Consider the following 14453-nt stretch of genomic DNA (forward strand, 5'->3'; position numbering starts at 1 on the left):
GAAGCCAAAGCAGGCGACAAGTGAAGCCAAAGCAGGCGACAAGTGAAGCCAAAGCAGGCGACAAGTGAAGCCAAAGCAGGCGACAAGTGAAGCCAGACAATAGGGATGCAAAGGCACGTGTCCTTCTAGATTTCCGATACGCATATTGAAGATGTTAGAAAAACTGTCCCATGACTGTCAACCAACAAGATGAGTAAAGAACAGCAAAAAGCACTAGCCTGTGTCAATCTACTATCCCACATAGCACAAAAAAGGTTCTATTGATCAGCTTGTCCTTTGTGTGAGAAACAAATATTGGGACAGTTGTGAGATGTGATAGATCCCTAATTAATACAACCACTGTACATAAAAAAAAATACAATAACATTTTAAAAAGCAATGAGGCTGATCCAGTTCAATCTTGGTTTCATCAGAACAGAGACTCTTGTTTCTCTGGGTCTGAGAGACTTTAGGTGTCTTTTGACTAACTCCAAGCAGGCTGTCATGTGCCTTTTACTGAGGAGTGGCTTCCGTCTGGCCACTCTACCAAAAAGCCTGATTGGTGGAATGCTGCAGAGAAGGTTGTCCTTCTGGAAGGCTCGCCCATCTCCACAGAGGAACTCTGGAGCTCTGTCAGAGTGACCATCGGGTTCTTGGTCACCTTCCTGACCAAGGCCCTTCTCCCCAGATTGCTCAGTTTGGCCYGGCAGCCACCTCTAGAAAGAGCCTTAGTGGTTTCAAACTTCTTCCTTTTAAGAACGATGGAGGCCACTGTGTTCTTGGGGACCTTCAATGCTGCAGARATTTTTTGGTACCCTTCCCCAGATCTGTGCCTTGACACAATCCGGTCTCGGAGCTCTACGGACAATTCCTTCGACCTCATGGCTTGGTTATTCCTCTGACATGCACGGTCAACATTGGGCCCTTATATAGACAGGTGTGTGCCTGTCCAATCAATTGAATTTACCACAGGCAGACTCCAATCAAGCTGTAGAAACATCTCAAGGATGATCAATGGAAAAAGGATGCACCTGAGCTCAATTTCAAGTCTTATAGCAAAGGGTCTGAATACATACGTAAATAATAAAACAATTATACATTTGCAACAATTTCTAAAAACCTGTTTTCGCTTTGTCATTATGGGGAATTGTGTGTAGATAGATAAAGTTTGGGTTTTTTCATCCATTTTAGAGGCTGTAATGTAACAAATGTGGAAAAAGTGAAGGCATCTGAATACTTTCCAAATGCACTGTATGTAATTAAAAGTCTCCTTAAAGTCTGGCTAAATTTTCTGGTGCCTCCCTCACGTAAGCATCGGTCTGGACATGACAGGCTGTAGCCAACACAGGCTATCACCTACACTTCAACATGTAGGCTAATTATTTATGGACATTTACATATGCTTTTCTTAACAGAATAACTACTATTTTTCAAATCAAATGAATTGGCTATTTTTTGTTAATGGCCTTGGTGCCCTAGCAGATGGGCACCTCTAGAAGGCCAAATCCACTTGTCCCCCCCCAAAAAAAACACTAAATGCCAGGCCTGCCTATACACGAGGGTGCTACATCCTAGCCTACAAATTAATGTTTATAAAAATAGGCCGAGACACAAGTTGGAGTAATCAAGGTGACAGACATTGACACATTCAATACCGCCTTGCACACTCTTGCCTGCATTTAGCAGATCTAGGATGTAATCACTAGTCCAAACAAGTTTATTTTMGACAWATTCAGGTGGATACATTCATTCCATTCAAGAAATGTTTTGCAACAGAATTAGTGGAATACACCCAATCACACACAGTTCACTTTCCTAGTAGTCATACAAACAGCATCATCACATCTACCTGCTCTCCTCTCACATTTTTCCTTTGCACAACACAACAGCTGTCTGTGACCAYGCGAACAAACCTCTATAAGCCAAACCTTCATACCATAACCGCTACACAGCCTACATCGTCACCGTCATAGTCAAAATAGCTACTAGAACTAACAAGTTAGTAATCCCACAATCTAATCTATGAGTACAATCACGCAGTAGTGTACAACAAGCAGTTACACAAGCGGGCCTGGTGGCAACACATTTATAAAACCGAAAGCTTATATGGACTTAATGATTTGGAAAAGTTGGAGTGTTGGATAGCATTAGCCAGCTAGCTAACAAATATCATTCCTCTGAGTCAGGTTGTTTGTTGAGTAGGCTAAATTTGCTGCATTAGCTAGCACAGTGTGAAAATGAAACTGCTGCTGCTCCTCAATTTAAGGAATTTGTTAAACTATTGTCCCGCTCTCTCTGAGTCTACTACTCACCACATTTTATGCACTGSAGTGCTACAGTAGCTAGGTGTAGCTTATGCTTTCAGTACTAGATTAATTCTCTGATCCTTTGATTGGATGGACAACATGTCAGTTCATGCTGCAAGAGCTCTGATAGGTTGGAGGACGTCCTCCGGAAGTTGTCAATTACTGTGTAAGTCTATGGAAGGGTGTGAGAACCATGAGCCTCCTAGGTTTTATATTGAAGTCTATGTACCCAGAGGAGGATGTAAAATAACTGTCCTCTGGCTACATCATTGCGCTACCCTACAGAGTGCTGTTGAGGCTACTGTAGACCATTGTACAACAGTGTGTTTTAAATCAGTTATTTGGTGACAATATATTTAGAATCGTTTTATTAAAAAAMATATTTTTATGAAAGCCTCCACTGAGTTATTGTAACATTTCAAGGCCCTGGTGTATTTAACCWGGGGTAAGTCACATCTGCCTCTTCTAGAAATACAGGTATTCTGGTAAAATAGTAAAAGAGGGGTCTTCTGATAAGTGACACTGTATTTCTATGGTACAGACTGATCCATTATAATTTTGAAGGAACAGACGTTAACACCTCCTGTTGAATTGCAGCTGATTTACACTCCCAGCTGTAAGTGTAATATTGTCCGAGGTCTCCAAGTATGAGGCATTATTCCACCTAGCAACAGCAAGCTGTATGCTAGAGTCTGTGGGGCCTACGCTTTGTTAAATGCTTGTGTTCAGGTATTTGTCAATCAATTCCTAGTAAGCAGTGTGTGTTACCTTGAGGTAGGAGCCGTAGTACTTGGTGACGTAGGGGCTGTCACACTGGCTGAGTACGGTGATCTCCTGCTGGATGTCCTCCATCTCATCCTCAGCTTCCTCCAGGTCTATGGTCTTGATAGCCACCACCTTCTGGGTGCGGTTATCGATGCCCTTGAATACCTCGCCAAAGGAGCCCTTCCCAATACGCTCCAGCTTGGTGAACAGCTCCTCAGGGTCCGTTCGGCTGTTCTGAAGGTCAAGAGACGAGGACATACAAGTTATGTAGCTAGTTTATACTGTTGGATCAGGTACAAAAAATACATTTTATTGATAGGCCATTACATAAAACTGATGATCAACTATTTTATTTAAAAAAACACCCAATTAGGAAAATCCATATAAATCTGCGAGTGCTGCCTTGAGAACACTGGGAATAGGTGAGAGAGTGCTGCCTTGAGAACACTGGGAATAGGTGAGAGAGTGCTGCCTTGAGAACGCTGGGATAGGTGAAGAGAGTGCTGCTTGAGAACCTGGGAATAGGTGAGAGAGTGCTGCCTTGAGAACGCTGGGAATAGGTGAGAGAGTGCTGCCTTGAGAACTGGGAATAGGTGAGAGAGTGCTGCCTTGAGAACACTGGGATAGGTGAGAAGAGTGCTGGGCCTTGAGAAGCACTGGGAATAGGTTGAGAGAGTGCTGCCTTGAAGAACACTGGGAATAGGTGAGAGAGTGCTGCCTTGAGAACACTGGGAATAGGTGAGAGAGTGCTGCCTTGAGAACACTGGGAATAGGTGAGAGAGTGATGCCTTGAGAACACTGGGAATAGGTGAGAGTGCTGCCTTGAGAACACTGGGAAGTAGACGTGTTTTGATATCATCATGACACCATCACGACCCCTCTACCTCACCTGACAGGAAGAATGAGGTTCCAGTTCCAGAAGGCAGACTTAGTGCATTTATTCATCTGTATAGAGAGTGGAAGAAGTCAGAGGCATCAGCCTTGATCTCGCCCTGCCCTGACTATTAATAGCACTGCCTGGCACAGAGGCAGGGCTAGAGGACTTCCTTGTCTTTCAACACCTTTGGGCGTGTGGTGCTCCAGTGTGACAGCACTACCTAGAATGGCACCAGTGTCCGTGTCTGGGTGAGCAGAGCCCGGCTCATGGCGTCACAGAGGGCCAGAGCAGCGATAGGAGGCTGTATCATTGCTGCCCCCTTGTCTCACGCATCAACTTTTTTTATATTCAAAACTAAAAGCTGAAGAGAATAGGCCCCTATGCACATTGTGGAGAGAATATGCAGCATGCTAAACATTTAGCCTAACATACACACGTGCACAAACAGTCCTAACGGGCCGTTTCAATTTTCCTGCACTGTTGACAACTAGCCTAACTCCACCTCAGGTGTTACCCACAGGAAGCCAGGGTGATGACAAGAGGGTAAGGAATACTTCATCTCAGGCCACACCCTCTACAAGCTTACAGAACAACACTTCAACATGACCAATGCTACTGGTCATAGTTGGCAGTATCATACCAGTTTCACAAGACATTAAGGCTTGTGCCCTGATTTAGCGTTAGACTTTGGACTCCGGGTAGGCCTAATGACCAGGCTACATGAGAAAACAACAGGAAATCATAAGGGTGAGCGGAGCTGCTGATCTCCCTGGAGACAGACAGTTGGATAGGAATTAATTTGCTGGTGTGGGGGCTGTGCTTTGGCAAAGTGCAGGCCCTGTCCGGGGGTATAGTCACAGGGCCACAGTGTGCCCTGACCCCCGTCTCAGCCTCCAGTATCTATGCTGCAATAGTCTATGTGCTGGGGGTCTAGGGTCAGTCTGTCCTATCTGGTGAATTTCTCCTGTCTTATCTGGTCTCCTGTGTAAACTTAAGTYTGCTCCCTCTAATTCTCCCATCGCTCCCCCCTCCCCGAGAACCTGAGCCCTAGGGCCATGCCTCAGGACTACCTGGCCGTCCCTGTCCCACCTGGTCGTGTTGCTGCTCCAGTTTCAACTGTTTTGCCTGTGGCTATGGAACCCTGACATGCTGCTGCGCCAGTTTCAACTGTAGTCTTATAGCTCCACACACACACACAATTTCTCATGGAGCAATCTTCCCTCTGATGTTCACATCAATGACAGACGGACCCAAATAATGTCGCTAACGTTATTGCACTGAAAGGTTCTCACCCATGTCAGATTACAGGCTGTAAATGGAGAGCAGCAGTTGTAGCTAGTGGCTTAGGCCTATTTCAAGTCACATATCTACAGAACGGTGACCTTATGGCCGCCTAAACAATGACATASATTTGCCAAGGCAAGGAATACACAAAATATAATTTCAAGCGACCAGAGGTTAACACCTGTGCCTTTATGAAACGTCACCTACCAATTAGCCAACTAACCTTTCCTTGATTACCAAGATGACCAACGCCACCCTCAAAATATATAGCTAAAGATCTCTGGTGCTTCTTCTCTAGACAACTAACGTTAACTAGATACTAAACAAGGCAAGCAGATAGTCCACGCAAGCTAAGCTAACGTTAGGTCATTTAGCTCACCTGTTACACAATGTCAGACATTTGTCATTCCTTCCACTGAACTGTCGTTGAATACCTGCGGTCCTGAGTGCTAATAAAGGTAGCAAGCTGACTTTGATTTGTTTGTTTCATAATGCCCCTCAAACGATCTAGCAATCCAACAACCGAGACAGCTAGTTACAAAATGTAACGTTAGTTCTAAAGTTACACTAGCTAACTATCAACGCCTTGAAAGTTAGCTAACGTTTGCTAACTAGCTTCACAGCTAGCCGCAAGTTAGCTAAATGGTTTCGTTGCTAAATGGTTTCGTTGTAGAAAAAGTTGGAGGCCTCCACTTACCTGCATCCCAGGCACTTGCACCGCACCCGGTGACTGGGCCATCTTCCGCATCCAAAGGAATAACAGAAAGCCAACCAATTAAATAATAGTTTTAGCTAGCTAGACTAGCTAGCTAACGTAGTTTTCTTTTTGTTATTCGCTAGTTAGACGTAGCAACCTTTTTTTCCTTTGGAAAAACAACGTAACCTCAGATAGGAGCTAGTTACCAATATCTTGACTTAGCTAGCGAGCTAGCTGCTATTAAGTCGTCGTAGCTAGCTACTTCAAAACAACAGTCGACTATTTCGTTCCATGATAACAATCGATCTAGATGTAAAAAATATATAATTAATAGTTGTAAAGCAATGTCTTAGATGTTACGACAGGCTATTCATCTGTGGATTTAGCGAGTACAAACGCACTCCAAAAGACAGAGCAGTCGACGACTTGTCAGAGTCAAACCTGCGTTGATGTGGCTGAAGTTATCAGCAGTTGGGTGGAGCCGAATACTGAATGTACAGAGAGACACATGCGTCACTGTTTCTGTCACCTTTTTTGGGGTTGTCAAAGTAACTCTACAACTTCTCTTTCTACTGGACAAAACAATTGACTATATTTAAACATATGGACAAAAAAGAAGAAACATATGGATATGAATGATTTGTTTCTGCTTGACAGGGAACCATCTGGTCAGTTTTATTATTTTGAGTATAGCAGCCAGCTTCACAGCACAACAAATCTAATAGGCCTCTATAAATCACATATTGTTGACATTTGATACTGTTAATTAGAACACTGAAAAAACAATTGCTGTCACTGTTATGTTTTCCATATTTATTCTCTATCAGCCACAGGAGGTTGMTGGAACCTTAATCTGTGAAAACGGGCTTGTGTTAATGACTGGAGCAGAATCAGTAGAATGGTATCAAACACATCAAACACATGGTTTCCAGGTGTTTAATGTCCTTCATTTGCTCCGTTCCAGTCACTATTATGAGCCATTCTTCCCTCAGCAGCCTCCTGTGCATCAATCCATGGTGAATAAGTGTTTTTCACAGCATATAACTTCTTCTCAGGTAGCCTACACACAGAGCTGCTACTACATTATACCATTGCTTTCCACCTCACACCATGGACACTGTGTCCTCTACTTTTCTTCCCTTCAGTACTGACACCACAGCCCTATGGGAAGTATTGTCCAGACTGGTACTGGTTTACTGCAGACTTAGACAGTCTTGAGATACAGTTGGGGGGGAAAAACTCTCCCAGTCACAACCAGTCAGATGATTAAATCCTTGCCAAGATATTTATGTAGCCTAGACCAATGGTAATGTTAAGAACCACTGATATTCACAGGTCCATTTGGCACATGGATGTGAAGAGAGCCTGAGGAGACCCACTCCAATCACAGCTCAGACAGTTCCTGCAGTGTCTCTTCTGCAAACAACTCGCCATTGTAAGCAGCTTTGCTCCTTGTTCCATCCTTATTGACTTTGCGCTTGTCCTTTTAGGAGTAGCAGGAGACTGCTGTGTACTTCCTCGAGACAGAATGTCCTCCATTATCTGATTTCTTCAGTAGCTACTCTCATGACCTGTCAGGATGTACAAGTTGCTTAAGGCTGATGGATTGTCCGTGGGAGTACTCTGCAAGATAATGTCCCTGAGGAATGAAAGCATATGTTAATGTGCAACACATTTTTTATTTTGCTTCAATGATTTGACAGAAATGTTTTGTTATCAAATTGCTATCGAACTCCTATAATTAAGAGACATGCCTTGAGGTTCCCAAGACTCTGAATATTCGACTTTCATCCGTGATCTCTTGTGTAACCTATGAAAAATATCACAGATGTCACAACATAATTTTATTGTCAATAGGAGTCTAACAATACCAAAAAGCTGGCCTGGCATGAAAAACTTGTTCTGCCTTACCTCATCACTATGTAGGCTTCTACCTTTAAGCCCATGCTTCCAGAAGGCCAGAACACTGTCCTGCAAACATACTGCAAAGAACAATTTAGTCACCTCCAATCCAGTTGAGGCTGCTGAGGGGAGGATGGCTCATAGTAATGGCTGGAAAGGAGTCAATGGAATGGTCTCAATCACATGTTTGATACCATTCCATTGACTCCATTCCAGCCATTATGAGCCGCCCCCCCTCAGCAGCCTCCTCTGCTCCAATCCAGACACCAAGCTAAATGATTAGAATGCAGAACGCATCTATTCCCTTACCAAGAGTCTCAATGGAAAAGTCAAAGGTCAACTTTGAGGTCATCCCTTTGCTTGGGCTGCCATCCAGGTTCACAATGTTCACAGTATCTGCAAAGGTACAATGGAAAAACAGTCACAATTCAATCATTGCTTTTTTTCTTTCATTCAAGGGTCTTTATCGCTCTGAATAGAACACTAGCACATCCAATGTTCCTGACCAAATGATACTGAAAGAAAACTATTGAGAAAAAAAAAGAAAAAAAGAACGAACTCACTCTCCAGACCGATCAGGACTGTGTCTCTGTCCAGCTGGGTTACCTGCATCACCTTCATAGATCGACTATCTGTGAAAACATCACAAACAATAGCATCACAGCTTGTACACTGCTGGTGTTGTCTAGATTAAAACTACATTAAAATATCCAATTAGTGATGGAGGGTGATGAGCATAATAATAATACTAATAATGACATCGATTCCATCTACAGTACCTGACTGGGCTCTTGGTGTGTCATTCAGGTGGATGATGTCAAAGTGGACCCGCTCACAGGTCTTGACAGGGGTCTGTAGCCTACTCACACCTACACACACCTGTGGCAGCTCATCAGTCTCCAGGATAAGCAGCTCAAAGATGGGGAGGGTTTCTGGGAGACTCACAGCTATGTACTGAGAGGGGAAGGAGAGAGTGGGACGGACATCGTCGGAATGCTTTGCGATGCTTTTCTATATACAGTAACAGTCAGGATTTTGGACACCCCTACTCATTCAAGGGTTTTTCTTTATTTTTACATTATAGAATAATAGTGAAGACATCAAAACTTTGAAAAAACACATATGGAATCCTGTAGTAACCAAAAAAAAGTGTTAAACAAATCCCKAAAAATATTTTTCAAAGTAGCCACCCTTTGCCTTGATGAAAGGTTTACACACTGTCATGACGTGGCCCTTTTTGGGTGGGTGTATGCAGTAGAGGGAGAGAGAACGGAGAGAACAAAGGACTTCACTTGGCCAAATTCATAAATCCCCAAAATGGGAGAATTAAACGATATTTCTACTTTTGAGAATAGTCCGTGGACACTTAAGGGACAGTTATGACGAGTGTGTTTCATTTGGTGATCTCATGAAGGACAGMACACACACATAACGGTATCTCCTAAAGTGTACATTTCCCAGCTGTCAGGTTTAGATCTAAATATTGTGAAATGTATGTGATTAAACATGAAACTATTTGTGAAATTATGTAATGTGATATTAAACTTTAAAATGAGAGAATTGTCTTCCATGTAAAGTTGAACTAGTCAATGGCCACGCCCCCGTTAGGCCAGCCATTACATCAGGCGTCATGGAACCGCCCTTTTCTACTGAAATGTATAAAACCACCTGTGGCGAAATTTACATTTCATGCCAAAGAGACCCACGGTAAGCTGGACGTCTTGAATGGTTAAGACCAAAACATGCCGGGTGACGCTGGTGTTAAACTACAACTCTACCAAAAGGACAAGACTATATCACGTGGAGCATTGGCTACACGGCTGGAAATGGTTAAACTATGAGACTATCGATCCCCACAGACTAAGAGCAAATCTTAGACGTATATTTACTAGTCTGCAGCTAGAAATTACGTAAACCTAGAACAAGATTACCAACTACCGCCAAAGCATCTATCTATGAGAACATTTCCGAATGGTACTCTGAAGTATCAATTCTAACCACCTACAACCACAAAAGACTTTGACTTCAATGAAAGTCAACCAGAGACTCTACAGGATGATCGAGGATTCCAACAGAGAAGACAACAACAACATATGGGCGTAAATATATATACAGTTGAAGTCGGAAGTTTACATACACCTTCGCCAAATACATTTAAACTCAGTTTCACAATTCCTGACATTAATCCAAGTAAAAATGTAATCTTAGGTCAGTTAGGATCACCACTTTATTTTAAGAAAGTGAAATGTCAGAATAATAGTAGAGAAAATGATTTCAGCTTTTATATTTCTTTCATCACATTCCCAGTGGGTCAGAAGTTTACATTCACTCAATTAGTATTTGGTAGCATTGCCTTTAAATTGTTTAACTTGGGTCAAACGTCTCAGGTAGCCTTCCACAAGCTTCCCACAATAAGTTGGGTGAATTTTGGCACATTCCTCCTGACAGAGCTGGTGTAACTGAGTCAGGTTTGTAGGCCTCCTTGCTTGCCACACACTTTTTCAGTTCTGCCCACACATTTCTATAGGATTGAGGTCAGGGCTTTGTGATGGCCACTCTAATACCTTGAATTTGTTGTCCTTAAGCCATTTTGCCACAACTTTGGAAGTATGCTTGGGGTCATTGTCCTTTGGAATACCCATTTGCGACCAAGCTTTAACTTCCTGACTGATGTCTTGAGATGTTGCTTCAATTTATCCACCTAATTTTCTCCCTCATTATGCCATCTATTTTTGTGAAGTGCACCAGTCCTCCTGCAGCAACACACCCCCACAACATGATGCTTGCCACCTGCCCCGTGTCTTCCGGTTGGGATGGTGTTCTTCGGCTTGCAAGCCTCCCCCTTCTCCTCCAAACATAACGAGGGTCATTATGGCCAATGAGTTCTATTTTTGTTTCATCAGACCAGAGACATTAATCCAAAAAGTACGATCTTTGTCCCCATGTGCAGTTGCAAACCGTAGTCTGGCTTTTTTATGGCGGTTTTTGAGCAGTGGCTTCTTCCTTGCTCAGCGGGCTTTCACGTTATGTCGATATTGGACTCGTTTTACTGTGGATATAGATACTTGTGTACTCGTTTCCTCCAGCATCTTCACAAGGTCCTTTTCTGTTGTTCTGGGATTGATTTGCACTTTGCACCAAAGTACACTGCTCAAAAAATAAAGGGAACACTAAAATAACACATCCTAGATCTGAATGAATGAAATATTCTTATTAAATACTTTTTTCTTTACATAGTTGAATGTGCTACAACAAATCACACACAAAATTATCAATGGAAATCAAATTTATCAACCCATGGAGGTCTGGATTTGGAGTCACACTCAAAATTAAGTGGAAAACCACACTACAGGCTGATCCAACTTTGATATAAATGTCCTTAAAACAAGTCAAAATGAGGCTCAGTAGTGTGTGTGTCCTCCACGTGCCTGTATGACCTCCCTACAACGCCTGGGCATGCTCCTGATGAGGTGCGCGATGGTCTCCTGAGGGATCTCCTCCCAGACCTGGACTAAAGCATCCGCCAACTCCTGGACAGTCTGTGGTGCAACGTGGCGTTGGTGGATGGAGCGAGACATGATGTCCCAGATGTGCTCATTGGATTCAGGTCTGGGGAACGGGCGGGCCAGTCCATAGCATCAATGCCTTCCTCTTGCAGGAACTGCTGACACACTCCAGCCACATGAGGTCTAGCATTATCTTTGCATTAGGAGGAACCCAGGGCCAACCGCACCAGCATATGGTCTCACAAGGGGTCTGAGGATCTCATCTCGGTACCTAATGGCAGTCAGGCTACCTCTGGCAGCACATGGAGGGCTGTGCGGCCCCCAAAGAAATGCCACCCCACACCATGACTGACCACCGCCAAACCGGTCATGCTAGAGGATGTTGCAGGCAGCAGAACGTTCTCCACGGCGTCTCCAGACTCTGTCACGTCTGTCACATGTGCTCAGTGTGAACCTGCTTTCATCTGTGAAAAGCACAGGGCGCAGTGGCGAATTTGCCAATCTTGTGTTTTCTGGTAAATGCCAAACGTCCTGCACGGTGTTGGGCTGTAAGCACAACCCCCACCTGTGGACGTCGGGCCCTCATACCCTCATGGAGTTCGTTTCTGACCGTTTGAGCAGACATATGCACATTTGTGGCCTGCTGGAGGTCATTTTGCAGGGCTCTGGCAGTGCTCCTCCTTGCACAAAGGCGGAGGTAGCGGTCCTGCTGCTGGGTTGTTTCCCTCCTACGGCCTCCTCCACGTCTCCTGATGTACTGGCCTGTTTCCTGGTAGTGCCTCCATGCTCTGGACACTACGCTGACAGACACAGCAAAACTTCTTGCCACAGCTCGCATTGATGTGCCATCCTGGATGAGCTGCACTACCTGAGCCACTTGTGTGGGTTGTGGACTCCATCTCAAGGTACCACTAGAGTGAAAGCACCGCCAGCATTCAAAGTGACCAAAACATCAGCCAGGAAGCATAGGAACTGAGAAGTGGTCTGTGGTCACCACCTGCAGAACCACTCCTTTATTGGGGGTGTCTTGCTAATTGCCTATAATTTCCACCTGTTGTCTATTCCATTTGCACAACAGCATGTGCAATTTATTGTCAATCATGTTGCTTCCTAAGTGGACAGTTTGATTTCACAGAAGTGTGATTGACTTGGAGTTACATTGTGTTGTTTAAGTGTTCCCTTTATTTTTTTGAGCAGTGTACATTCATCTCTAGGAGACAGAACGCGTCTGCATCCTGAGCGGTATGATGGCTGCATGGTCCATGGTGTTTATAGTTGCGTACCATTGTTTGTACAGATGAACGGGTACTTCAGGCATTTGGAAATTGCTCCAAGGATGAACCAGACTTGTGAAGGTCTACAATTTTCTTTCTGAGGTCTTGGCTGTTTTGTTTTGTTTTTCCCATGATGTCAAGCAAGAAGGCACTGAGTTTGAAGGTAGGCCTTGAAATACATCGCATCAAGTACACCTCCAATTGACTCAAATGATGTCAATTAGCCTATCAGAAGCTTTTAAAGCCATGACATAATTTTCTGGAATTTTACAAGCTGTTTAAAGGCACAGTCAACTTAGTGTATGTAAACTTCTGACCCACAGGAATTGTGATACCGTGAATTATAAGTGGAATAATCTGACTGTAAACAATTGTTGGAAAAAGTACTTGTCATGCACAAAAGTGGATGTCCTAACCGACTTGCCAAAACTACAGTTTGTCAACAAGAAATTTGTGGAGTGGTTTAAAAACTAGTTTTAATGACTCCAACCTAAGTATGTAAACTTCCGACATCAACTGTACATTGCAATTATTCTCGAATGAGCGGCAGTTCATGTACAAAGGATTAGCATTTCAATGAATATAATTATAGACTGTGTGTAGTGAATCCATTTGTCTTTCCTGCTCTCAGTCCCACCCCTTTCTTTTTGTCTACCAAGCTGTCATAGCCCGCTAAGGATTTTTTCTTTGTTTCATGTAGCAACCCAATGTATGAACTAATTGTGTGTTTTCCTGTATTTCTGTGATTTGATTAGTTAGTTAGTAAATAAATAATTAAACCAATTTGTATATCGCTGATTCATAATTTAAGCTATGGTTCGTGCAGATAACCAGGAATTTTACGACGTTTGGAATGAGACTAACGGAAGGTAAAGATTAACAATCATTAAAAGAAGACTGTACTCGATAAGATATGAAAATATCTGAAGAGTTGATTCGGGAAATAGAGACTACAAACCTTTTCCRGTGGTGCCCCGACTTCTGGCTTAATTAAAGTTTACATGATTAGTTTCATCACATAATAATAATAATTACACAGAGAATTGATTTGATAAAATAAGTCTTTACATTTAATGATAGTAAAGACACGACAACACTCTTGGCATTCTCTCAACCAGCTTCACCTGGATTGCTTTTCCAACAGTCTTGAAGGAGTTCCCATATATGCTGAGGACTTCTTGGCTGCTTTTCCTTCACTCTGCGGTCCAACTCATCCCAAACCATCTCAATTGGTTTGATGTTGGGTGATTGTGGAGGCCATGTCATCTGATGCAGCACTCCATCACTCTCCTTCTTGGTCAWATAGCCCTTACAAAACCTGGAGGTGTGTTGGGTTATTGTCCTGTTGAAAAACAAATGAAACTCCCACTAAGCGCAAACCAGATGGGATGGCGTATTGCTGCAGAATGCTGTGGTAGCCATGACGGTTTAGTGTGCTATGAATTCTAAAATAAAAATCACAGACAGTGTCACCAGCAAAGCACCCCCACACCTCCTCCTCCATGTTTCACGGTGGGAACCACACATGCGGAGATCCTCCGTTGACCTACTCTGCATCTCAATGACACAGCGGTTGAAACCAAAAATCTCACATTTGGACTCATCAAACCAAAGGACAGATTTCCACCGGTTTAATGTACATTGCTCGTGGTTRTTAGCCCAAGCAAGTCCATTCTTTTTATTGGTTTCCTGTAGTAGTGGTTTCTTTGCAGCAATTTTGACCATGAAGACCTGATTCACATATTCTACTCTGAACAGTTGCTGTTGAGATGCGTTTCTGTTKCTTGAACTCTGTGAAGCATTTATTTGGGCTGCAATTTCTGAGGCTGGTAACTCTAATGAACTTCTTCTCTGCAGCAGATG

The 14453-nt window shown here is 43.3% G+C and overlaps 2 protein-coding genes across 4 annotated transcripts in view; both read right to left on the reverse strand.

Moving 5' to 3' along the window:
* Positions 1-6569, reverse strand: part of LOC111964387 (serine/threonine-protein kinase 26) — a 22576-nt gene extending 16007 nt beyond the window's left edge. For both annotated transcript variants that reach the window (XM_070443721.1, XM_023988280.2), the window contains exons 1-2: positions 5909-6569; positions 3054-3284 (exon numbers count right to left, since the gene is read on the reverse strand). In XM_070443721.1, the coding sequence (XP_070299822.1) occupies positions 3054-3284; positions 5909-5959 (282 nt within the window). In that variant the 5' untranslated portion in view covers positions 5960-6569. The remainder of the gene's footprint in view (positions 1-3053; positions 3285-5908) is intronic.
* A 275-nt stretch (positions 6570-6844) lies between these two features.
* Positions 6845-14453, reverse strand: part of LOC111964388 (mitogen-activated protein kinase kinase kinase kinase 2-like) — a 29576-nt gene continuing 21967 nt past the window's right edge. The window contains exons 27-32 of one of the 2 annotated variants that reach the window (XM_023988281.2): positions 8590-8764; positions 8374-8442; positions 8120-8206; positions 7820-7890; positions 7663-7718; positions 6845-7547 (exon numbers count right to left, since the gene is read on the reverse strand). In XM_023988281.2, the coding sequence (XP_023844049.1) occupies positions 7460-7547; positions 7663-7718; positions 7820-7890; positions 8120-8206; positions 8374-8442; positions 8590-8764 (546 nt within the window). In that variant the 3' untranslated portion in view covers positions 6845-7459. Of the gene's footprint in view, positions 7548-7662; positions 7719-7819; positions 7961-8119; positions 8207-8373; positions 8443-8589; positions 8765-14453 lie in introns of those variants that run through there. The other variant, XM_070443719.1, reaches the window with a different exon arrangement.

The sequence above is a fragment of the Salvelinus sp. IW2-2015 genome, linkage group LG5 (genome assembly GCF_002910315.2).
Source record: "Salvelinus sp. IW2-2015 linkage group LG5, ASM291031v2, whole genome shotgun sequence".
Taxonomy (NCBI): domain Eukaryota; kingdom Metazoa; phylum Chordata; class Actinopteri; order Salmoniformes; family Salmonidae; genus Salvelinus; species Salvelinus sp. IW2-2015.